Raw genomic sequence first — 27,729 nt, 5'->3', positions numbered from 1 at the left:
AGAAACGTTGGCAGGTAACCAACTTCTTTGATGTCCCACTCTGATGCAACATTTAAAAAAGGCGGAAAAAAAAAATCCAGTTTCCACTGTGCATAAGACATCAGCCCCAAACAGATCATTGGATTAAAAAACTGCTACTTGCACAATCTCTCTAGCATGATTTTTATCATTATTGTGAAGCGGCAGTCAAAACATGTCTGAACACATGCAAAAGTGGCAGCAGTGAGTTTATATTGGATTGGAAATGTATATAATCAGGTATAGCCATAACAATATTTAGCTTTAGGACAAATCAAATAAAAGTACTGTACCTGGTGGAAAAAGGAAACCATTTAAACCACCCTTTTGTGAATGGTGATTGTAAGACTGCTTACTCACATTAGAAATGGAAGAAGATAGAAGAACAGTACAAGTCATGCAGGCTTGTTAAGTAAACACAGAAACTCAGAACAAAAATTTTCAGGCCAAGTGCAAAAACATGCAGCAAAGTGATCTCACGATATCAGACATTCATTAACAAGAAGCTGCAGGGAAGTGACAAGTGTGACTGTAGCCAAAGACCCAGATAGAACGGCTGGGGTTTGGGGTTGAGACAGGTCATGTGCTTGGGGGAAACTGTCAGGAAAAAGACGAGTGGGGGGTGAGGCGAGGGAGCCTTGAACCCTGAATGAACCATCCAATCCCGCTCCCCCTCCTCACTCTGCTGAGTTGATGACTCACTGCTGGAACGAGAGGGAACCCAGGGGCAGCGAGGAGTCAAGATCGACTGCTGCAACAATACTGAAGTTCAGACCCACATGAAGAACAACCTTCAATAAGGGAGAAGGTTGTGGTTCTGGTAAATGAGATGATAACCACACTGAATTTTGCCAGTGCACCTATAACGGAGTGTTGACCACATGTTGAAGTGTCAACCACCATTGTGCCCTGTATGAAACTCAAAAGGAATACATTTGGCCTGCAAAGTTCAGTTCAGAGGATATGACTTATGGTGCTGCATGCAGTTCCAGAGTAATGTCTGTTATTTATATTTGTATGTGGGTGATAAAATTACACTTAAATGTGACTAATTTAGGAATTGGCAGAATTGCATTTGATCTTCAATCTCTAACTCAAAGTCCCCCAAACAAAAGGAACAATCTGGCTGTTGGGTGTTCAGACAGAATTCTAGCATCAGTAAACAAGTAGTATGTTTAGGCAGTGCAAAACAGGCAAATCAAATATGTAGTGCAAGGTAATCATTTAAAATTACTCAATCAGTAAGTTGACAGGAAACGAATAGATGTAATTGTTCATTTTAAAACAAAAACACCAGTGTTTCTGCACTGCACTACACACCAGGGTAGTTCACCCGTGCCACCTTCAATGCTTCACAAATACTTTCCTATCACTTCTTCACAATAAAGGGAATTTTCAGGTTCACTTAAAGAAATCTTTTAGTGTGAGAGTAAAAAACTGTCGGTTTGTATCAGCAGTAATTTAACAAGCTGAAATATGAAACCACAAACAAACAACAACACAGGAATGAAACTAAACTCCGAACCTCACAGATTAAGGTAGAAGCTACAAGAGCAAACTTTTGTAGAAAGAAATGTCTCTCTACACAGCAGTACAGTTTACCTACTCAGGACAGAGGAAGAGACTGGCATGGGCCAGCTGTGGTTGCCCATGCTACCTTGCAAGCCCACAGCAGTGCAACTATGCCCTAGGGTAAGACTGTAGTGGAAATGCATTACTGTCATTACAGCCTGGTGTAGTGCGGTGGACCTATCCAGGCAAGTGGGAAATACCCTGTAACTAACTATGGTACTTTGCAGCCTCCTTACTGAGTTTCATTCTCATTTATCTTCACCAGGCATTATACATCACAAAAGAGCTCTTGTATTTTTGCCATGATTAACCAAAACTGAAAGCATTTATCACTGAAGCCACTAACAACCCCCAGGCAGCCGGGTGCTTTATGGCATGATGTCAGCTGAAACCTCAATAATTTTTTTTTTTTTTTTGGGGGGGGGGGTTGCAATGCAGGAACCTGACCTCATAATAAAATTAGTGGAAAAGCCTTTTGTTTAAACCATTTGCTAAAATATCAGACTTGTTCTGCACAGCAACTTATGAACTTATGTACAGTAGCCCCATGACATTTAACTACAGATAAAAATTTAGTAAAATTCTAAAACTGCCTGCATGATTCCCAAGTCTAAAGACAACAATGCAGGCCTGCCTTATTATTTAGTCTATCAGCATTTTTTTTTTCAATTAAGAAGCAAAACCATCACATTGGGAAATCTGCAGACTAATGATTATTTTTAGACATGGACCAAGCCACATTTTTTTTATTTCCGAACCACAATTGCCAATGCAAATACAGATTTCTAATTTAATTTTATCTTTATTGTGCTTAAGGTTACATCATGAGGCCTATATAAACCACACACTACTTGAAGTACTGTATTCTGTACTAACATCTTCTAGCTAACTGCGCTGCCGACTATGATGGCGCTCCAGTTGTATTGTTCAGCTATAACACTCTCTGAAATGTATTTTCTCCATGGCAGATTGGAACTGCAGCTTCAACAGGCAGCAAAATCTGACATTTTCAACTACAGACAGTGGTTGGTTATTGAGTAAAATGAAGTTAAGCAATTTTTGTAATCCCTTTAGTTCGCCTCTGGGTTGTCTGCCATACGTTTACTGTGCTTCTGGAAAACCTCAGCAAGAGTCTGCTGCCTGGTGGTGTCTTCTTGTGTTGGTTAGCATAAACTCCTGGTAATCTTTCATGTGAAACCTCATCAAGTACTTGAGTAACTGATTGTAGCGTTATGGTATGATGCAACCATACCTCCTCCCTTCAGTACACTGGCTTTACACACATTACATCTAGCTGTCTTGGTGAAATACTTCGAAGGAAACAACATTTAAGTCAAACCAATATCTATCTGCTATTTGCTCACAAGGTTACAGGTCAATGACGCTGCTGGTGTATGGTAAGATGAGGAATGAAATCTAATTTTATGTTACGTTAGGTTACGGTGGGTTCATGGTCCAGCGCAAGGTGCAGACTGTAATATGGATCAATAGGTCAGTCCAATATTCTATAAGTAAATGACGTCAATATTGGACCCGATACAGATATAGGATCAGACTGAGCCCATCTCTAAGAATTTTTATTATCACAATCTGTAGATTTTCTAGAGTCACTTATTAATTATTCACCAAATGTCTGTACTCAAAAACAATTGTCTAAAATGCAAGGTCACATCTTCCAATACCCTGTTCGGTCGTACCAACAGCATAAGATCCCAAAATATTCAAGTCACTATAATGTAGGCTCTAGAAAAGCAGCAAATGTTTTTCTTACATCAGAAAAACCTGAAACTACATCAGATGTTTGCCATTTTTGCTTGAAAAAAAATTATTAACAAAAATGATTAATCAACTATCAAATGCTGCTGATGATTTTTATATAGTTTAACTTTGCATTCTCTGGACATATACAGTATCAATCAGTACTAACCGCTGTCGTGCACTGCCCTTGCCTCAAAACCACTCAAAGGACTATGCTGAATTTCTTGCAGAAGCAGAGAGAGACTGAGACATGACCTTTAGCCCACATGCTGTGAGATGATCCTCAGCAAACCAAATCAAATGTAGAGACCGCAGCACGCTTCTGCATGTGTAAGTGCACTTTAGTAATGACTTCAACAGCTCAAGACAGTCTGGTTTCAGTGTTGTAGTCATGATGAAGGGGGTTACTGTTCTTGCTACATGCTCCTTTTTAAAACATGCTATCTTTCCTAAACAGTCTACACTGTCCTTAACAACAAATGAGGCGGGAGGTGGTTTACTAAATCCTAACCACAAACACTGATTTGTCTTGAGACACCAAGCAGATAAAGAAATTATTCCAACTAGTATTCTTTAAAAACAATAACTCAATAGTATTCTTTAAAATATAAAAAACCAAAGCCTGATTCATTTGTTTACCAGGGTTGAGGTGTTAATATTTCAGGTCAAAATATAATAGATTTGTTAGGATAAGTAGTAACAGTAACAGTAGAAACACCTAAAAAATGAATCAGTTTCCATCCATGACCTCATGCGAAACTTGTACATTCTTCAGCAGTGCTTCCAAAATGATGGCAACAGTAGTGAACATCAAACTGCACCCACAAGTGCAAGATGATCAACCACAACATGAACAACCCTCTCTTTAACGGGGGAAAAAAAAGCATTGTTCCCTCAACCACAATCAATAGACTCTTCCACAAAACAACACACATGTCTAGTACTTCACGGTGATGCCAAGGAAAGGCCAAAACCTCCTGACGTTAACAGCCACAGGAATGCCACCAGGCAGATTTTTCACTAAAACTCTCCAGCAGCTTTAGTTAAACAACCAGACAATGTAAAAAAAAAACATTTGGAGATAACAGTTTGCCTTTCTTGGAATCCCAATGTCCCTTGCTCTCTGTACTGTTCCTTGAATATTTATGACACTTGATAGCTCCTTCTTGTGCCCTTTCTTTCTTTTCCCTGCAGTGAAGGGAGATGCAGGCTGCCATCACCTGTCTGGCCATACACCAGTAGTAGTCTCCCTGCGGGATGGTCTGCAGAAATCATGATCTGATATATACAGCATTTGAATTTGAAAAAGATATATACTTGACATGACATATTGCAAGGTTTAGCGTTGCTAAACTTTTAACTTTGCTTCAAAGGAAGCCAACTTTCTTACATGAAATACTAAGCTAAATCTGTGTGACCTAAAATGAAATTGACAAGTTTTCACCCAAAACTAAGACTTATTCCTACACGTGTTTGCTCATATAGAGAGAAGTTAATGGGATGAAGCTGTAAAAAAAGTCAACTGAAATGCCATTTACCTAAAAGCAATGAGATAATGCTCGGTGGCTACCAGCACACTATTTGACGCAACAACTACAAGGTTACAAAAACATTTCTTTCAGAAAGGTTTACTACAGGCAGACTTACTGCTTGCCACTCCTTTCTTATCTAGTACAGCAATAGTGGCAGCTGTGTACAGCCATGGGAGGTGGCGTTGTTAGGGGCTTTCCCAACATGGGAGATCCTGTATGTGTCTGCAGCCTTCCTCTGAGTTGATGAACCAGCCAAGCACAGTTGTCGGAGAACAGAGACACTGCGACGCTTGGACAATGCTTCTAAGCCCTCACTAACGTGGCTGAGAATAACAAGGTAATTATCTGGGCCAAGAGAACAAAAAAATAAAGCTTCTCTCTCTCTCCAAGCTTATCTCTCTGGTGTATTCTCCTGAAAGCTTAGAGCAGTATATTCTAGATTTATGCAATACAACAGAGGTCTGGCACAAGCCAAACAACGTCAAAATACCGATCCCCTCCTCTGTCATCCCTCAGGAGAAAACTATGAGCAATCTTTTTTATACATAAAGAAAAACTAAAGGGAGATTGAAACATCCACAAGTGCTACAGTATTTGCTATAGTTTTTTTCTGAACAATTTCAGCTGCTCCATAATAGGAAGTAGAGTTTGCTCACTGAAGTTGAATGAAAGCAGACGGGAGTCAGACAGGGGGAGTCGGTTTGTTTTCTGAATGAAACATCCTGAATGTGGATGGACAGCGGAGGCAAAAACTGCTGACACAGTAGAAACCCCCATTCCCTTGGCGAAGCTGTAATCACTACAAACAGCAAAGGAACAGGGGCAGGGAAAGGCGAATGCTGGGGCTGAGGAAACACTCTTGGAAGAGGAGAGTGAAAAAACGCAAAGAGCCACTCCAAAACAAGAGTCAGCAGAGAGGTATATACTTCCACTGCCTGTTGCATTTGCCTCATGATAGCTTTCTGTCTCTCTGGTCCGCACGCTTGGCTTAACTAAGCAGCAAAAGCAAATGCCAACAACACCAAGAGGACTTGGGCCTCTATCAAACATGACGCCAGGGCTGTTTTCAAAACCACACTGGCTTTAGATTTACATCAGAATGTTCCGTCCCATCCTCCCCAGACAAACAGCAGCAACATTTTTGAAAGAGTCAGACATTTAAAAAAAAAAAAAAAGTATCTGCTCAGACTAATGCATTCTGAGCCTTGCACAAGTAAATAAATGCCCCCACTAATGCCCTTATCAGGCACTGGGCTTAAACAAATAAAGTAACACCACCCCCTTTCCAAACTTCATACCTATACGAAAAGCTTACTCAAACGCATGAACAATCATGGGAACTGCTTCCTATGAAAAAAAGAACAGGAAAGTCAGAGTACAGACACATACTGTTTGTATATCAGGTTTATGCACACTTGAGCACATAGCTGTGGATCAAGAACAAGGAGTGCCAAGCTGGTGGTGATCCAAGCCATATTATGCAAAAATGTCCATTTCGATCCCCTTGGGTGTCTCCTGCGGTTGTTCCCCTGAGACAGACACAAACAGGCTGAATAGGGAAACAAGAGAACGAAGACACTGAGTCAACTAGGGCGTGTGGTGCTTTAAAAGGCCCATCATCACTCGGCCAAACAAGTTGAATCTAAACCCTGAGTGAAACTATAGGCTTCAGGGGATATTTCAGTCATGTGAAGTAATGGATATGGATAAACTTCCAAAACAATAGGCTACTGTATGCATAAGAATAAATCCCCTTAAAGATGTCTGGCAGTGGCACATTTGCTTTGGCGATTTGCCTGTGACTTCTGTACAGCCCCCCTTGGCTTGTAACCCTCCCCACACACAACACACTTTGAAGATTACAGGGTTCTAAAGTGACACACCGCTCATGTAGCTTGTATCATCTCCATCATTAACCTATCAATGCTGTTACTAAGGTGGCAGAGCGTGAGTGTGTGTGTGTGTGTGTGTGTGTGTAGGTGGACATGAGGTTTTGAGGGGCAGGCGTGCAGGAACCCAGCATGTCTTTTAACTCTAGTCTGAGCCTTTGCCACCATAAAGGTCAGCGCTTCGACATCTGCTGCTCTCTCTGAACCTCTCCTTTCATAAAGGGAAGCAGGAAAGAGGAGAGGACCCTGGGGCGTGGACGCACGTGCACGCGCGCGCACACTAACTTTTATGTGTAGGTACACTCTCTCTTCCATATATTCTGACTTGATCAGCATCAGTAAGTCACAGAGCTCAAACTATACACTCATGCTAGCAAATCAAAGAACACAAGGTTTGGATCTCAAAGAAGAGCTCAGTAGTATCATTACACCAGTGCAGAGAAGAATGGCTTTTGGTCTGAAAGGCTGCGTCATTTTTTTTTTTTCTTTTGGCAAAGGGATTGAGGGGGTAGCTAAATGGAATCCCATCCCCGAGGGGCACAGCAAAGGCAGAGCACTGTTGAAATAAGTGATTCATGCTTTTATCATCCCAGGTGAACAATACCTCTCTTTCAGCTATCACAGTCAGTTTCACTGGAAGAGGGTAGGAAAAGATCATGAAAGCAATGCTGTTTTTTTTCTCATACTAGTTTGTTTGTTTTTTTTTTTTGTTTTGTTTTTTTTTCCTCGTCACCTGGATAGACAGGGATCTGGGTGTTTTAGCTAATTTGTGTTATTTTGGCAAAGCACAAATTAGAATATTCTGAGGAGGAGCATGCTATATTAGGAAAAGGGGATTTGTGTACAAAAGGCGGTTTCAATTGCATAATGTAAATGCACCCTAAAACTAAAACTTAAATATTTTTTCTAGACATCAAAAATCATGATTCTAGCTCAATTTTCAAAAATGTAAGAAATTGTTTTATGGCCAGTGCCCTAATAATACCTGCATGCTATTTTGAACAATTATTTAACTCATGGTTTGCGTTTGGACCAAAAATATGCATTAAAAGAGAGAAAAATGGCCCATGGCATGGCATTCTACTGAATGTTTGTGTAATACTACAGTGTCTGTTCGGCTTAAAAGGATATTCCCTGTGTGATCACATGATATGTTTCAAGATAACCCAAGCAAAAACAGCTACAGTATCAGCTACTGAAATCAAAAGTAACTGACATGAATTTAAACCCAGCTGCAGCCCTCAAACTGTACTCTGCCACTGTTTAAGCATGCAGTGAGTGTTTGATGCTACACTTAGTATTGTGTATCACAGCTGTCTTTGCCAATGACATTAGTTGCACTCAGAAAGCAATGGCCAATGTACTAAAAAAATGGTGCTTTGTAAAAGCAAATGTTAGTTGCCTGCAGTCATGAACTTCTAGTATCAAAACACTGCCGTGAGGACAATGTTCACATGATGATCTTCTATCATTTGTAGATCTAAATTGCACAGAATGACAATACTGCAACACATACCAAAAACAACAACTATGACAAGATCCTAAAAATTTTAAACCTTAAAAGTCAGTATAAGCTATAACTTTTAATTAGAGACAGCATATTAAACTAGTCTATACAGCTAAAAGAGAGCCATAATACCAATACATAAGGATTGTGAAGGCCTTGCCTGTGTAAAGCCAGAACCACTGAAACAGTACATTGGGACACATGGTCAGCCTTTCCGATGCCTCCAACCGCAACTGTGAAAATGGCTTGCCTGCAACTGAAATAACCCTTATGGCACTTTAATTTTCTGTTAAACCTCTCTCACCCACCCCATCCTCTCTCTCACTGACCCTCACTCCCCCTTCCCCAGTCACTGAAAAAAAACACATGAATCTGGAGATATCATCTGGACAGGTGGCCAGCCACCCAAACCTGACCCTCCTGCCCTCTTGCTTTCTCCCTCCCTCTGCCTCCTCCCCCTTCATCTCCCCCCTCAACTGAAATCGGTTCAGGTCTGCTGGAAAGCCCCAAATGAACATGCACAGCAAACCACCCCCCAATCCACCTCCCCTTCTACCACCACACACACACCTCCAACAAGCTCAGCAAATGTCTGACACCCACTGAGCTGTCTGTGGGGATTATTGCCTCAACACCGCAAAAATATATTTGGGTCTTGCTAATGTGCAGGAAAATAATTGTAATCAATGTTTACTCCACCAGCAGAAAAAACAATCAGCTCACTCAAACACAGCAGTGTCTCTAGGCTGTACCCCATTTATATTGACTAATACAATCATATTACTGACGCCATGAGTACCAAAACAAAGCAGCCTTGCTTTTAGAGGAAATTTATCCTTAATGCTCTCTATAAATTCAAAGGAGTTGCTTGAAAATGTTACAGCCCAGTTTCCCATTAGAAGCCTCAGCTGACAGTTATTAGATATATTATCTTGCCGCAATTAGTGAATGTGCTCTAAGTATAATGATTTTATAACTGGGAAAATGTAAAGATCTCAGAGATAAAACCCTGAATGTGTCCAAGGGGAAATTACGTTAACGTGGTATTTAAGCAGCCAGTTATCTATAAATATTTAGAGGGAAGTTCCTCAGAGTAGCAAAAGTCACAATCATTGCGTAGAAACTTAAACCGAGAAGCTAAAATCAATGGCAAATCACACTTGTCTGTGGGTGTTTATTGTGAAATGCTGTCCTTAGATGCACTCCAACATCTACGGGGGATTCATAGCGATGTTTTTAGAGTTTAGAGGCAAGTAACGAGTCGTTAAACGTTATTCGGCCGTTATTAGCCGTTAAACTAACGTTACACCGTTACTAGTCACCGTATGTGGCAGCGCGAAGCTTTAAATGTAGTTATAGCAAACACGCAGTCTAACACCAAAACTGCCTCACAGCGTCAACAAACAGCCAAGACGTAAAAACACAGCCAAAAATGATGTCTTGCTCACAAAGCCGCAACGTGTTTCAGTCTCATATCGCTAGCTGGCGTCCATTATCGGACAGCTAGCTGCGTTCAGTCGCGGATCCAACCCGTAAACGTGCTGCCCGGCTAACTGCTGAGCACGTCTCTCACGCAAATACAAAGGGGGGAAAATTACACGAGTGCTTTCTAATATATTGACTGGTGGTTTAGCTAGTAGTGTTTAGCTCACTGGCTAGCCTGCTAGCTCCCAGCTCGCCGTTGTCTGGGGGAAAAGACCACCGAGGGTGAAGAGTCGTTTAGCTGGTGCTAGCTCCCAAAACACTGCAGCAACAGTCCGATCAGGCAAGTAACGTTAACTGGAGAAAGAAAAAACACTCGCACGCAAACACACCGAGACAAAGAAGCTGTTTCTAGCCACCAGACCAGTGGCCAAAAGACTGCAGTGTACCCAGGCTAGAGCAGACGGACAAAAAATGCGTTATTTCATGGGAATAACTTGTTTTCTGTTAAACTCCGTTCCCCACCACCAGCCCCGAATCTCAGACTCACCCTGTCACAACAGGCGCCATCTTCCACAAACTCTCACCAAAACTCCAATACTCGCGATATCCTTTCTCTCCCACAGCCCAACAATCCGCCGAGACAACAGAAGCAGACTGGAGGTGTAGGGACGAGGGAGACGGAGAGAAAGGGGGTGGGTGAGGAAGACAGAGCAAAAGGGGAGGCGGCGGGTAGCATCAACAGAGAGAGAGAGAGAGAGAGAGAGACGCCACAACAACAGGCGTGGGAAACTTCCAGGATCACGCGAGGGTTGGAAAACTCTCACAATAGGCGAACACAGAGGGAGCGCCCCTTATCGCGAGATATGCGTGAAGCAGTGTAGTTGTTTATCTTGTTGAGCTGAAATACTATTCCCACGTGTTTACCGGGTAATAAATTACAGCACCGATCGGTTTGGTGGTGGTGGGGGGGGACGTTAGTAGCAAGGAAACGCTCGTTTTCCTAGGCTCACACGTATTTTGTAATATGCATCCTGTCTCTTCATGGCGTCTCTGCAGTGTTCAACATTAACAGCTGCATGTAATTACAAGCAAAGTATCACTTGTATTGTATAAAAGGCCTGCTAGAATATAGACACCAGGCATAAGCGGTGATGAGACTGCAAGGATGCTGACTTTAATTTAGAGGAGCAATTAGTTTCTCCACACCAAATTTACAATTCCCTTGGGTAACATTACAGTTCCTGTTCAGAATGTGGAAACAATGGTGTGAACACATGTGAATGGGCCATACAGGGCAGATTAGTGCACTGCCATCACATTGGGGAGTCCCATGACCACCCTCCTCATAGCCCAAACCTCAGTCAAAGTACAAGGGAGGCTATTATTTAGAGTGATCATGCTTGGAAATGTGGTGTAAGCTTTATTAACCTTTCTGTTTGTGCTCGCCTCAGTTTCTCCCCCAGCCAGAGTGCATTTCCAAAACTTTGTGTGTTCTCCCTACTACAAACGGGTCAGGTCATGCTTGTTTATCTGGGAGGGGTCGGAAAGTCGTAAACCTTCACGTAGGTTTCCATTCCCTTGTGTGTTGTTGTCTTCTACTCCCTTCATTTAAATCTGTTTGGTATCTTTGTTCACTTTACAAGTGAATTCTAGTGGGAACTTCTCCAGCTTCAAAGAAGATGTGAAAACTTCTGAGACCACACTGAGTCAATATGCTCATTTGTTATGTTGCGTGTGTGTGATCTGCCTGTGGGTGTTATGTATGAAAAAAGTAGCCTGAATGAAGAAGAAGAAGACCAAAAAAGAGAAATCCAGAACAAAGAGAGTTGACACTGTTTTACTTCACTAAAATTGCAAAGCTTATGGCTTTTTTGTTGAACTATGTGGGCCTGATTCATTAAAGACATTTTGGGAAATACCCTTTTTCACTTTCTTGTAAAGAGTTAGGCAAGATCAGAAATAGAAAATGTCATTTGCAGACTTTGGTTTTTGTATTGATTTAAACAAATGCAAAAGAACATATTAATTAGTGAACTTCTGAGTTCCTAGTAGGCAGATTTTATTACCTTTGGACAGAGCCAAGCTAGCTGTTTTTCTTCTTCCGTATTAATATTAATATTAAATACACACATGACCTATCAGTATCACTGCACAAGTACACCAATGAGTTGCTTCGTACAAAGCTGCAGATGCAATCTTTCAGTGTACTCTGTAGAAATGTACACACTTCATGTTTTTTAGATGCATAATTCATTTTTACAGCACTTCATTGTTTTGCCAGAAAGAGAAAAAATGGGAAAGAAAGGAGTTGCAAGGATGAGGTCTTGCATGAGAGTGTGCCTGGCCCCTGGCCTGCACTATGAAGACGAGGACCTCGTCCTGCCCTCAACAATTTTTCCTTTCCCTCTCTTTGTTTTATAGTCACCGAAGAAACTCCAGTTACACTCAAAAGTTGAACAGGGAAGAATAAAGTTTCCTCAAAGGTTTTACAGCTGAAAACAGTAAAATAGGAGAGGCTAGACAGAAAATGGGAGTAAAATAGGAAAGGAGAAAATGTCCCTTTTGGATGATATGTTAACTGGTTTGTATCAGCATTTCAACAACAGCAAGATTTGAACTCACTTTTGTAAAACACAAAGTGCTTTTAACGCAACTTGAATTAAATCTTTCTTGATGTTTTTTCTGATATTTTGTTATTTTCATGTCCTTTTACCTCTTTCATGTGATTTTTTCAAATTAAAAAAAAAATCTCAATCTTCTCCCTTGTTCCATTACCCCATTAGGACTAAAAGCCATTTATTCTAAGGGAAACAAAGCCAATTCAAGCAATCATGACTAAGCCATAAGCCTCAGGTCTATAAATCCACGCGCTTGACTGCTTAAGCCCATGACTCAGAAGCCTGAGATAAAAGGAAAGATCCTTGCCCCCATGTGGGAACGCTACTCATCAGTGGATCATCCTATCTGTGCTATCTCTGTTTATATTTGGGTCAGCACCAGTAATTGTTTGCAAAAAGGTAACAACTGAAAAAAGCAAATCCCGCAACTTGTGTTTCAGAGATTGACAGGAGCGCCTCACATCCAGTTTATCCCTTTAGGCTGAAATGCTCCTCACACTTATTAAAAAATAAATGGGGGAATTTTTTTTTATCTGTAGATGTGAGGAATGAGCACAGAACAAGAGAGAAAGTGCACCAATTAAGGAAGTGCAGCTTGAGTTCCCTGATTAACAGCTCTTTGACTCAAAGTCATTTGATGCAGCCAGAGGGTGATGAAACTTCCTGAAATGAGCAGATGCACTGAAGCACAGTCAGACTGAGAACCAGCAATAGACAGAGAAAGGTAGGTCGAGGGACACTGGGTCAAATGTTAGACTGGTGAGCAGCCAGACAGCCCAATAAATGTGAACAAGACTAATTGGGTGCCACACAGAGACAGGAAGTCAGAATTTGGCACCGTTTACTTTTTCTGTCATAAATAAACTTAATTTTCAAGCAAACCAGTGACCAGAGTCACTCGATAATATCATATTCCTTCAGTGAACATCACAAGACTAAAAGTCGTAAATTAATCAACTGTGGCTTGTGTGAGTCTGAGTTCACAGTCAAGGGAAGGGCGTCCCCCTACATCTATTCGTTATGTCCATCTGTCTTGCTGTCCCACCACACGGGAAAACCCAGGGGTGGACTAGGACGAACAGTCTGACAAATGAAAAGGACGATGAGCCCACGAGGGGCAAGCCTTTACCCCCCCCTCTTGCCCTCTGTTCAATGCCTCACACTTTCATCACATGACTGTCATTACAATGAGGTCCTACAGACATCACAGAGCCTGACTGCTTTGACTAAAAAAATGACAGGGTGATAAGTTTGCAGACTGTCAAGGGAGCAAAAGTGTCTGTTTTGTAAGCCGAGTCTTTTGAAAGAGGCACATCGGAGGCATGAGGAAAGAGATGTTTCCCCTTTCCTGGACCTGTGCGGTTCACAGTGAGTTCAAGCTGCCAAACATATATGGGGTGAGTACTGTACAGGCACGCTATTTGGCAGATCTAACATAGCCTGTATATGACATTGGAAAATAAGCAATATGATATGACTGACTTGCACCACAGTGGTTTTGTAGCGTCTACCTTTAGAATCCAAATCCGGGAGTTTATGGCCTTGAAGCAAAACACTTTATGATCTACTAAGTTTGTCCAATAACTGATAACATCCTGAATTTATAATGAAGAACAATCAGTTCACAGAACATATGTTTTACAGTTGTTCATAAGGTTGTAATAGACCTAAATTATGGGCTTTCACAAGCGTGACACAATCACAGGACCCATAAATCCATTAGTGTGATGGTTATCAGCAGAAATAACAAGAGCAGATACAAAAATGAAAAAGCAGCATGTTTCCCCTGTTACCCAAGAAGATATGTCAGCTCTGCAAGTATAGCGCTTTTCAAATCATCCTTCGGAGGATTGTGCATAGCAGATTTCATTTTCCTTTTCACTAGAGGGAGGCTTTTCATAAAAAGTTATACAAGTACCGGTCTGGGCGGACTTGGCTCTGTTTCTTGTCACCATCTTTTTAAATCAGTGTTTGCCTCAGGGTATTGTATTCTGATTAAAAAAGCAGTTGATCATGAGCTCAGACAATGTGTTGAATACATTATGTTATGGAAAGCATTAAAACAGTCTAATTCCTTTTTTCTACGCTTGAAAAGCATGTGACACGGTCAAAGGGGAATATTTGGACTTGAAATATGTCAGAGGGTTTAAATGATGAGAAATCCCAAATTTGTGGGCATCCCAACATATATTTTGACTTTCTGTATATGAAACACGTTGTCTAATAAAAAACATTACTGGAACAGAATCATTTCTTCCACAAGTAGCCTTGAAAGCACATAATAGGGATTTATTTTAGCTATATCCTTGAAATTATAGTACTCTCATCAAAATCCCCTTGGTCTGGGTTCACTAATTGTTCTTTTAAGTATGTGGTGGATGGTTGAATGGGGTTAGTCTAGCTTAGCATTAAGATGAGAAACAGCTAGCCTAGCTTCATCCAAGGATCATAAATCTTATAAATGTATACATGACTTCACATGTTCATCCATACATTAATGAAGGTTCTGTGGCGTAACAGCTGGCCTGCCTTGTCCACTGAGGTTGCCAGATAAGTACTGCTCACAGACGGTGACATTATTAACCCCTGCTTGTCAAAAAAATAGTATGTAGTACTTAATTCTAATCTATAAATTGTCATTGTTACAATGTATGTACAGATTGACCAAACAAGATACAACATATTAATTTATGAGCTTTAAAGTTTATTGTGGTAAGTTGTAATGTGTTTTTTTTTTTTAACTTCAGACAAAATTAGGGCATCTGTCGCTTCTGTCTATAAGCTAAGCAATACTAACCACATCCCTAGTCTTGCTCTGTATACTGTGCAAATATGTGAGATAGATATACTTTTTTCTTTTTTTTTTTAATCTTACTCTCTGAAAGAAAGCAAACAAGCAAGCTAGTGTCATAAAATATGTCTCACAGTTTGGTTACTCTTTTTGGAACTGGAAGCTTTAGAAACAGCCAAACAGGCTTTTTGAAGGTTGCTGGTTCCAAGTCTCAGTCCAGATGGTTAGTGAGGAAAGCAAATGCTCTCCAATCACTCAGTAACTACCAGTGAGACTCCCTTAAGCAGCAAATTGAGAATAAATCCATTTCTCTATTGTAGCTGTTAAGTAAAGGGAAGACAGACACAGGACTTCAAAAACATGACTGTTCTTTTTTCTGATAAGGTGTCACAACACATTCGCTCATTAAGCCCTTGTTGGATGAATCAGTGTAAAAATAGTCTGAAAGCTCAAATAATCAAAATCTTATCTTGCAAAGTTAAATAGCATGAGACAAGTACAAGTAATGTAATCATTAAACATGCAAAGATGAAATCTGAGCTATTATGTCTTTGTATTCTTCATTCCATCAGTGTTTTCTTTTATGACTCAGCTGTGATGAATTCAGTCACTTTCGCTACTGGAGCGCCTCATTGGATGCATGTAACTGTGAATGACATCGACGTTCCACCTCGGAAAATCTGACTCGATGCATGCAGTCTCAAAACAAAGTCTCTTTTTGCATGATTTATGGATGCTATAAGGAGTATGCGCTGCAAGAATCCTTTAACCGCAACACAAGATATTTTGTTTGTTGTCAGGATGTGGTTGAAACATCATCTTCTGTGCCTAAAGGTTCGGTATCACGGTGGCTAGGCCAGGAGCCAGTGTTTTGAGAGAGGTTTCATCCCTGAAAAAAAAATAGAGCAAAAACTCTTCCAAAATTCAAACCCTTAAGAGACTAATCAGGAACAGGGTCAAAAATGTCATAACATTCAAACCTTCCAACAAAAGTAAAGCGCTCCACTTTGCGAAAACCCTCCTGGGATATTCACATCCAGTAAACTAAGAGCATAACTCGTTTAGCTTGGCCTGCTGCCCTTGTCAGTTAAGACTTCTAAAGTCAACGCTTGGTGAAGGCTTATAGCAAAAGTAGCCTGATAATGTTACAGTACAGAATATTAATGTATTTAAACACAAGTGACAGGCTGTGTTATATCATGACCAGGACTGACGGACAGTTAGTGGACACAAAGTACTTTGGTCAGATCAAGTCAAAATGAGAATGAGGCCACCCCCCAATTAATTATTTCAGTAAAATAAAAAATAGAAATTGCTCTAGTGATTATTAAACTAATATTCATGTATGTTTACTCTCATCTTTCCAGCACCTCATTCTCTCATGAACTTGTGAAACACCATATACGTATATTTATGTTGCTTTTTTAAAATAATGGACTGCTATTGCAATTGTTTAGGATATAGTGTTTAGATAGAAAGCTTCACTTTGTTAACCACAGCATATTTGGCTGGTGGGGGTTTGGAGGGAACAAGCCTCAGCCAAGTGAACCTCTCAAACCTTGACCTTCGCCTCTGTAACGCCCACACTCTCTTACTGTCTCCACATGGACACACACATACACAAATATATTCACACTCAGACACACAGAAACATTCTGCAGCCCTGGCCTCATCCACAAAAACTAGAAAAAGTCTCTCTGACACATACAAGTAGATGAGTATTACAGTGCAACATAGCCACACACATGCCCACATATGGAGCTTCCAAAAACACACACACACACACGCCCACACATGGAGCATGCAAATATACACACACACAGACACACTCTGTGGCCAAATGACTGCACCGCCAACATTGTGACCCTTCGCGATCTCCTCACCCCTCCTCTGCCTCCTCCTCCATCTCCCAGGCTGGCTGTCTGTCTGGGGGCCGATAGAGGCAAAGGAGGCGAGGGTCAGCCAGGGGCGTAGGGGGGCAGGAAGATGACTGGTGATTAGGATGGGGGGGGTGAACATACCCCTGACCCTCTGTCCCATTCCTGGCAGTCACCCTGCAGCTTGAGGAGAGTCAGAAAGGAAGGGCCTGCAAATATTTGTTATAGATCCACACCCACAGACTAGATAATGAATGTCCACTGCACTCACACATAGAGCTGAAATACATGAAGGCCTTTTTTTATGGATGGCAATTTTGGTTGTTTAGTGAGCCTTCCAACATTTTGGTCCATATCTCAACAACCACTTAATAGATTAGTGCATCATTTTGTACAGATGTTCATGTCCCCAAGAGGCTGATGGCCACTGACTTTGATGATCCTATGACTTTTCCTCTAGAGCCACTGTGAAGTTCACATTTGTGGTTTTAAGTGAAAGACCTCCAGCTTTTACAACGACATTTTGAAAGCTGGTGACACTGTCTTTTAATTTTAACATCTAATATTCCACTTGGTTTACGATTAAACTTCAATTCCCATCACCCTCAGCTGTAAGCAGTGTTTTAGCTAATGTTAGCATGCTAACATGCTAAATGAAGATGTTCAACATTGTAAATATTACATGTCCCAAACATTAGCATGTTAGCATTGTCACTATAAACATGGCAGCAGGATGATGTTAGTGTTTGGTTTAAAGTATGGCTGTGCCAAAGTACAGTCTCACAGCGCTGTTATTATGGACTCTTCCTATTTATGTCTTTGACTCGAATATTTATAATTTTGGTCAGTAACTCTGACCCTTAAGGAGCCTGTAAAAAATAGCAAGCTGACATAAAGTTAATAATTTTTCATGTTATTGTCCTATTTGGTTTGTATCTGTATTATATCACAATAAAATCATGTTGAGAAGACAAAGATGAAAAATGAGCTAGTGACATGATTTCTTACAAATATTTGCAGTTCACATTAAACTTGTAAATCCCTTTTTTTTGTGCTCATGCAGGTCACTTGAGCCTGCACCTGCACCTCTGCACCCTTCCTGCCAAGTGACATTTCAGCGATTTTCAGGAAACACTTTGCAAGCATGTGCACAAGAAAGATAAAAACTTTAAAAACACATTACATTGCGGTCGTAAATTACAAATTTAGAAAAACTTGCCATTTCAGAGACCAGGATTTTCACATAACTTACATCTGATTTGAGGAGCAGTTGCAAAAAGCTGAGTTCTTAGTGGTTGAAAGTTTTTGCTTAGTATAAATGGAGGAACAAAAGTCAGAAAAAAGGACAGATTATTATTTGTATTTATGTGGCTGTGACATGGAGTGACTGGGCTGAGCCATTAAATCTGTATATAAGCGAGTGAGCAAGGCCGGATGCATGAACAAGTGAGAGAGGGAACAGTAGTAGTAGTGTGAACAGACGGGTGAGGAAATGGGGTGGCAGGCATTCAGCGGGGGAGCTTTAGAAACGCAGGTGCCTTAATTGTCCTCCAATAAAGCCTCGGCGAGTGGGCAAACCTGTGAATGAGTGTCTGTTAAAAAGAGGGATGAATGAGGTGCACGTGAATAAGTGAATGAGTGAATGAGTGAGTGAATGAGCAAACAAGTGCCTGGAAGAGTAAGCACTCTGTGGGGAAGCTAGGGGAGATTGTGGATTTAGTGGAAGAGACAAGTGATGTGATGTACAGGAAGTAAAAAGGCCCAGAAGTAGAAGAGGGGGAGCATGAAAACAGGGGAAGAAGCTGGGAAAGATGGTGAAGGAGCATAAGAAGGAAGTGAGTAGGAGAGAAAGATGGGAGAAGGAGGGGTGATGCAAAAATCAGGACAGAAGTGGGGAGCAGGGGGTTTAAACAGGCCCATCTTAGACAATGTGACATGGCACACGCTATTAATTCTGGCTCAGCGGAGAGACCCTGCCTCACCATCTGCTCAGGGTCAGGGGCGTTCGCTGGGGTCGGCGTCACATCCACCTACACAAACGCACAATCATATGTACACATACACAGATTACCCCTCCCCTCCGTCCTCGCCTGGCAGACACCCGGCCAGGCCCGCGTGCATTTCCATAAAACAATTGCAAGCCAACCTGCTCCCGTGTTGGGTGGGTGGGGTTAAGAGGGGAGGGGAACGCCAGCTACCCTCCTTTAACAATGGCCTGTCAAATGAAAAGGCCCTTGGTGAACTTGATATACATTACAAAAGAGCTACACCACAGTTGGCCCCGGGCCCAGCCTCCACGACCTGCAGTTGAATTTGAGCTTGGCGTTCATTCGTTTGTTTGCAGTTTACACTCCCCTCCCCCTCAACCCCATCTTTTTCCTCTTAACCCCACCAAAATTACATACACACACACACACATCACTGCGCGTGGCAGGCTGGTGTTAGGTGGATGTGGGTTTTGTCTTCACTCAGAATAGAAGACAGAGGTGAAGCTGAGACAGTCAATTTGTCAACTTGATGAATGAGAGAAAATGAGTTATTATCAGTCAGTCATAAAATAATAGTAATTTCTTGTCTGTAGCGCAAAATCTTTTACTTAAATAAAAGTAAGAATAGCAAAATCTAAAAAATACTCCATTCAAAATGTAATTAAAGTAAAGGGCCATTAGAAAACTACCAGCAAATATATTTTTTTCTGCAGCATGCTCCCTTGCAGGTTTATTATTATTATTATAATTATTATTATTATTATATATTATTCTATATTTTAGATTTTTATATTACAGTTATCACTGATGCATTAATATGCAATTGTTACTGGTTGTTGGGCTAATATTGAATGACATCGACGTTCCACCAATTGGGTGAATATCCAGGTTCTCAATACACACACACTATTTTATATATTTGTACATAAAACCAGTAGTGCACTGGCATGTTTTTACGTGATAAGGGAGATGCTCCCATTCTCTAAAAAAAGCCATTGCGTGCAAGACCTGGCAAAGCTACAGGATTTTGGGTCCCTAATTCTGAGTGCCTTACATTGGGATTAGTACTTAAACAAGAGAAGATCAGACGGCTGTAAGAGGTTTCAGTGTAAAGACATGTCTTCCTGTCTTCTTTTCACTTACACCATCCATCGTCATTTTGTCTGAGCATCCATCCCTCCATCCCTCTCTGTTGCTGCTTATATCTTAAGAAAAATTAAACTTCTTGATTTCTTTGACCTCCTTAGTGTGTGTTCATTCATCAACCAGGCATGTAGATGGGTGAGGAGTTTAGGCCCCCTCCCCCACCACCAGATAAATCCCTTAATCTGCTCTTGGACACGTCTGGAGGGCAAAACAAACAAATAGGATCCCCCCTCCTCCTCCTCTTCCTCCCTGCCTCCCCTTGTACACACACACACACACACACACAGATCCCACCTGAGGCTACCCCAAGCCCTATCACCAAACATGACATCATGGGGAGGAAAGGGTAACGTTAACCCTCTTCAAGGTTAATGAAGTGAGGTTGTGACCACCGGTCTGTGTGGATGGAAAAATCCCCACAAGCTTTACTGAGACTAAATATTTCCACCACGTTCTCTCTTTGCCTGCGACTTGATCAAATATTTCTATTCACCTCTATTTAACTTATTCTTGCTTGCACGAAGTAGCTGCAGTGATCGAATCAAAGGGGATGGCACTATCTCTGCTGCCACACTACTGTTAAATATTATAAACACCAGGCCGGCTTTGTCTTGCAAAAGCATTTAATACTCATATCTTTCAGATACTTTTCTTATTTTGTCTCGACCGAGTGGTTTCCTGATGTAGAAATGGTCTTAGTGATAGATCTCAATTTCTACTTAACATGAGGATCTGCTCTAAGGCTGCCGCTGTTCTCTTTGTACATTAATAATGACAGTTCCTCTGTAAAACTTTCTGAATATCATGATAAAATAGATGGTACAGTTTTGCTTCTTTTTAGTCAATAATCAATCTAAAAGTTGATTTTCAGGTTCTTCATCAAAACAACTGGCCACTGGGGGTGACATATTTTCTGATCTGGCACCTGTTTCAGCAGAATAACATCACTTGTTTTAGTCTTCTGAAACTACCACAACTCTCAGCTGAAGAGTAAATCTTTTTCAAGATGGAACAACACCATGGTTACGGTTCGGTTATGTTTAGGCACAAAAATGACTGGAGTAAGTCTAGGCAAATATCATGGTTTGGATTATTTTGACTATTTTGCTAAGGATAGAGGAGCTTCATTGTCAAGATTACAGTAATAAACACTTGGTTAAGGTTGGGGAATGGTTGTAGTCATGCTTTTAAAAAACAACAGTGAGGGTAGGTTGGAAACAGGAAAGAAACCGCAGTCTCCCCTGGTAAAGTCCAATATTTTGTTGACCCATCCATCCACCCAGATCTACTCCCTTCATGCCTACGTGTAAGTTCTTGCTACATAACGTCATGTTTCTTCCTCCTATGCTCCTGTCATAAAAGCTATGGCTGCAAGATTTTTTGGCTTTGTCACCTCAACACAAATGCATTTCTGGGCACTACGACACAAACGATTTTTTTGCTTTTCATGATTTTGGCAATTTTTCCCATGGAAAAGAAAGTTCCACCCTGTATAACTTAAAGTGTTAATTGATGTATGACATTAGGAGCGGGATGTTCCAGCAGAGGTCAAAGTTGAAAGGTTAGGAGATCAAAGCTAGGCAGCGTCAGGAACAGCAGCTGGTTCGTCAGCTGAGGACCTCCAAAGAACAAGAAAAGAGGGGGAAACGGAGTCAAGATAAAACCTTACAGACTGAGAAACAGAACCACTCCATCTGCAAGACGCAGACGAAAAATGAGCTAAAACATCATTTAAGGCCAACAGAAAAATGTGTATCTATTTATATATTCCTGTGTGTCTGTACTCAAACCGGCCTCACCCTGTCCTTCCCAGTCTTCCTCCTATAAACCGACCTTATTACCTTTAAATAAAAACCACCTTCCCATCTCTTCCCCCTTTCTCTTTTTCTTTCCATTCATTTTTAGCCTCTTCCTCCCTTTGCTGCGGGTTACCTCTGACTCCTGTCTGGGTGGGAGCTGCGATTGGCCAAAACAGTGATGTCACTGCTGTTATTTTCAGGTCTGAGCTCATTGGCTGAAACCACAGAAGCACTGGCATCCAAGTGTCAGGGAATGAGCGGCCCGGGGTTGCTAGTGGCCTGGCGCTGGCCTTCATTTGCATCACATCTGGGGAAAGGATCTGGGACAAGTTGTGATAGCTCTATCTACCCTGATTTATCTATCTGTTTTTCTATCTATCTATTACTCCTCCAACACAAAGGGCTTACAAATGTGCAGGGAGTCAGCGAAAGACAGAAAGAATTATTAAAAGATAGAGACTTACGGGGCAAAAAAGAAAAAAAGTGACACCAAAACCGCAGCAGACAGTAAGAATAAATAACACCGCTTTTCACATTTTAGAGTCTGGCTTGAAGAAAGGCCTCAAGGAGCAGATATGGGAGTGTTGAGGCCAGCAGCCACATGCTAGTTGACCATGACATGGAAAGAGTGACAAGGCTGTGCAAGATGTGCCAGAGGACCGATAGTAATACAACTGCTCCTCCAGTGATTCCAGTTCCTGTTGACTTTTAAATGGATGATGAAGGAAAAATCCACTCTTACACACTTAACAGTTGTCAAAACATTTAAATGAAGTGTATTTTTACATAGTGTAGTGCAGTAAAGTTCCTACATCAACAGATAGCGTCACTTCACAACACATCACATCACATCACAGCATTTCCACTTCAGTTAAAATGAAGCTTGATGGAAAAATTTAAGTGTTAATATAAATAGTAATCCTTTGCAGCTGAGGAAGAAATTTATTTTTTCAGTGTCACAGAATTTGCTTCGACTATTCTACCTTCACCTACCTATTCTCTTCTCAAATGCATTCTGGGAAATGTATAGCTCACAGAACAATTTAAAACTATTTACAAGGTCACATGACACTGTTTTCTAACACTGCTGCTTCCAAGGTCAAGAACAGTTAAATTAATTGAATCAAAAATGGAGTTAAGTAGATAAATAACACCTGGAAGCCACTAAGTTTCACATATGTTGTTATGCAGTGGAGGGCAAAGTAGAACAGTTTCTTGTGTATACGATTTAATCTAATGCAAACATCCTAAATTGAATGATATACACATCAATTTGCAGAGTGGGAGTTAGTGGAAATCAGGCTCATTGTGTGTGACGTGCATACACACACTGGCTGCCAAGGAAACTCAAACACACACATTTTGTACATACTGCAGGAACACAACATGTCTACAGACAAACAAATGCATTTAAAGGCATGAGATGCATAAAGGGCCAACAGACAGAGATACAGAAGAGGTGATTTTTGCATTCTGACCTTTCAATAAACTTATCAGTGTATTACTGTGTGTATTGATGCCTCACATCTGTGTGCCAGTAATCTGTGAATGTGTTTGTATGCTCATATCTGTGTGTGTGTATGCTCATATCTGTGTGTGTGTGCGTGCATCAGTCCGGGCAGGAGTCCAGACTGGTAAGAAGAAAAGGAGTGAGTTTCACCACAGGAGGTAGGTCTGGGCACTGCGCCAATCAGCCAAACACACTAATGCACATATACACACAGACACATAGAGCCTGAGGCAGTGGCCCTGTGCTGTTGATGCCTGCAGGCAGGCCTGACAGAGAGGACAAGCTGATAAAATGGAGACTGAGAGAAACACGGAAACAGAGGCTGATAATGATAGACGGAGGAAAACAGAAAGAGAAAGAGAAAATAAGGTGTCTGGAGAGAAAGAACAATCAGTAAAGGAAAAAAAGAAGGCCCAGACAAATGGAAAAAGGGAAGAGGGATGATTGGGGCTGGTAGGTGTGTTTGCTATAGGAGGTGCACTCAGGGGGAGACAGTTAATGGGAAAAACCAGGAGCACAGAGAAAGGAGTGGAAAAGCAGCGAGAAGTGTTTTGGAAAAGGAAAAGGGGGTGACAGACGCAGGCAGGGGCTTTAAGGATAATGGAAAAGGGATAAGATAAAGGAATGCAGGCAGGAGAAATGTGTGTGCTTGAGTAGCAGAGAGAGGAGAGGAGAGTGTGAGACAAAGAAAGACAAACAGAGATATACAAGTGATTTAAAGACGTACAAAGCAGCCTTTAATTGAACTGATGGTGTGATGAGAGAATGTGTGTGCGAGAAAGAGGAAGAGATGAAGCAGGAAATTGGAAAGAGAAAGAAACAAAGAGGGTGGGATGTTAGGAGCCTGACAGAGTGGAAAATTGAACAGAAAATATTGTAAGCACAGAAGTAGGAAATTAGATGCAAAGGACATGTGTTATTATTACATGTAGTATATGTTTCATTAAAAATCAAGTAATATTAGTAGTATATCACATATTATGCAGTTACTGCATGCATCAAGTGTACACTGCATAAGGGTTTCAAAAATAATCTGCATAAACCTAAAGACATTCAAAATTTAAAACTGCTATTAACATTTTAATCAGTCAATTATAGTTGTACAACAGTGAACCTACAGGAAATTATAATGCGGCTCTGCAGTTCTGTTTTTTAGTGTTTTTGTGCCCAGTGTTTTGGTTTTAGCCGTCATCTTTACTGTCATGGGTCACACATCACTACAAGACACCCTTCTTAGCAAAAACTATAAAAGAGCTCAGGGTAAAAAATGGCACACAGATACACCTAGCAGCTACCTGCTGAACTTAGTGCAGCATTTAGCAACTGAAGAGCTGGATCTTTTCCTCAGGAGTTGGTTGGTTGAGGAGCTACAGGAGAGTGAATCTTGAATTTACATCCACCAGTTGGCCAGAAACACGACTTCAAGCAATAATAATAAAGTTACTCCATAGCTGTTTACAAAAACATTCACCATATTAAAAGGTAGCAATCCAAACATTGTACTGAGGAGATACATTAATGCGAAATGTTCAGAATTTCCTTATGACTTAATGGTTTGACTTCTTGACTTTGAAACACTTTTATGGAGGACAATAACATTACATTGCAATAAGCACATTACTTATCTTTTAATGATGTTTTGATTGTACTTTTTGTTATTGCCTGAGTTTATGCCTCACTAGTTTTATTGTTGAAAATTACAATATAGATATGCTTTAGAAAAAGCACTGAATATCAGTGAAATACAGCGAAAACAGAAAGCACAAGAGATGCTCAGCATGAAGAGGTTTGAACCCTCACCAAGGTCATCGCTGTTTCCTTAGCAGCGCTCAGTGTCAAGTGTTATGTTGCTGCTCTGACTGCTGTTACTTTCACTCCTCTTTTCACCAGCTCAGGCAGACAGAGAGAGACGAGACATACAGCAAGACAGGTATGGAGAGAGAGAGACGGAACGACGGAGTGAGACACAGGAGGAGAAAGAAAGAACGTCTGTGTTGGTGCCAGAGTGAGGTGTAGGGTTTCCTGAGGCTTGTTTTCCTGACTTAGCTGTTCTGCAAGCCCTGCATCCACTTCCCGTTGCACACACACAATCCTCACCTCTCCTCACACACTACATATCGCTGGAGATACTGGCTTTTGGAAAACTGAGCCCAGTTCCCTTGGGCTATTCCCAAGCCCATGCTCCGGTTACACCACCACGTTCCAGAGTGCAATTCCTGAGTGCTGTGTTGAGTTTACTTAGGCAAACGCTTCTCTCCTCAAAAACGCTGCACAATCACCCCCAGAGAACTTAATCTCTGTTATTGGAACTCAGCTCCTATCAGTCCCCTTCCATCTAAATATTATTGGAGGCAGAGATAATAAAAAGTTGCAATAAATATGTGAAATAACATTGAGAGTGCACAGCAAGTCCACTTCCTCAGCAGTTTACATTTCAAATGAATGTGTTAATATGTGAAGCGTGCATATGTAACCACTGGTTTAGTGGAACAAAATGTATGAATAAAATTAAAGTTCACATTGAAAAACACTGCACAGGGCCAATAACAGTGTTCTTGTACTTCAGAGCATGTATGTGCTTTATCTCAATGCTATTAAAGATCCATCACCTTGGCCATAACGTTAAATTGTCTGCTGTCCGTTTACGGCTGAACTTATTTCTGGCTCAGAGTCAAAAGATGCATCACCTTCATGCAGCGGTCATGTGGTTTTCACTGCACAAGCAACTTGCAACTGCAGGAACAATGATTGTCGACATCCAATTGAGTCCTTGAAAAAAAAAACAAAAACAAAAAAACAGTATGGTGTAATAAACCACAATTCAACCACGGAAATTAAAGAATCCTATTTTGATATTTTATGTCTTACTTCACAGGACTCTAAACGAGTGGCTCCTAACCTTTTAGGCTTGTGGTCAACAAAACAATGCAGTATGTCTAAGAGTTGTTCCAGCAGTGGATTCATTTGAATAAGGCTTTGAGCCCTAAAGAGGCAAAACAATAGAATATTTTGGAGAAAAGCTTAAAAATATGCATTACTTTATGCAGCTGACTGAACCCTTATGATATTTTTCATTATTCCTTACCACTCCGACCACTGGAAGCCATTGTTCTAAATCACTATACAAATATGTGACAAGATCATTGTTCTGTAAGTCACCAGTAGGTCCCAAGTCTTGGATTACAGTCTTGGTTATGAACTCAAGTCATATCAAGTCCCTCACCAAGACAAAAAAGTCCCATGTTAATCTCAAATCTTTAACTTTGTGCCGGTGGTGCTGTAAGGTTAAAGAATGACGCATGGCGTATTAGCACCATCAGAAAAAATAATGGATACATTTCTGCACATTTGTTATAACACAATCTTCAATCAATGGTTTCCTTTCAAAAATGATTACACTTGTGACCTGAGCCCACACCCTCTGGTTGGTTTGTTGCTGCACCTCAGCATCACATGACCCACTATTCCCATAATGTGACGCTACATAGTGTTTGTATATAAAATACATGTGGTGAGAGGTGACATGAATTCCACATAGTTTCTATTAAAGCTCCGACACACAGTTGAGCAAACAGCTGTTGCCTGACTAGAACTAAATAGCCATAATTCATCCTTCGAGAGAAAGAAAAATAGAGTACCTATACTATGGAGCTACACTATATTTGGTCAGAAATCTGGCACTCTGTGGTGTGTCTGATACATATTGTATGTAGTAGCAGGGGGGAAACAGACATCCCTGTGCAGTAGTGTGCATTAGGAATCCAGAAACCACAAGTACAAGTTGGTTTTCCTTCTCTCTTGCCCCAACCCATCATCCCCAAGCCAAACCAGTCTTTCTGATACCTCAGCCTCTGTCCAGATGATTCATTCAACCATCCACCCATTAAAGAAACACTGAAACAAAGAGCGAATGCAACATAAAACAGCCTATACTTTTCCAACCACATACATTTGCACACAGGCGAGCAAACCCACATGCACTGAAAGCATTGTGCACCAGCGCACATACCCACAGTATCAAAAAAAAAAAAAAAAAAAAAAAAGACTCCTCCAGATGCAGACATACCAAATTACACCCAATCTTGTTCACCATATTCCACATTATTCCCTCTCCATCTTTTCCTGCAGCAAAGCCCAAAGGCAGCACCAATCCTGTCACCACAGGTTCTGGCCCATTTCCAGTCCTCATCCATGACATCATTCTTCTGTCCCCCTACCCCACCCCACCACACCCCACCCCTTCTCTGTCTCTCCTCCTCTGCACCCATCCTACTCCAGCAAAGGGCTGAGTTCCAACAC

The 27,729-nt window shown here is 41.1% G+C and overlaps 1 protein-coding gene across 1 annotated transcript in view; it reads right to left on the bottom strand.

Annotated features, from left to right (window-relative positions):
- The window catches only part of rbpjb (recombination signal binding protein for immunoglobulin kappa J region b), a 38,845-nt gene extending 28,394 nt beyond the window's left edge, over positions 1 to 10,451 (bottom strand). Inside the window, exon 1 of the mRNA XM_026329895.2 lies at positions 10,249 to 10,451. Coding sequence (XP_026185680.1) covers positions 10,249 to 10,268 — 20 coding nt within the window. The 5' untranslated portion in view covers positions 10,269 to 10,451. The remainder of the gene's footprint in view (positions 1 to 10,248) is intronic.
- Positions 10,452 to 27,729: the final 17,278 nt, after the last annotated feature.

The sequence above is a fragment of the Mastacembelus armatus genome, chromosome 18 (assembly GCF_900324485.2).
Source record: "Mastacembelus armatus chromosome 18, fMasArm1.2, whole genome shotgun sequence".
NCBI lineage: Eukaryota > Metazoa > Chordata > Actinopteri > Synbranchiformes > Mastacembelidae > Mastacembelus > Mastacembelus armatus.
The sequence above is the reverse complement of the archived record's forward strand: the minus strand, read 5'-3'. Positions and strand labels throughout refer to the sequence as shown.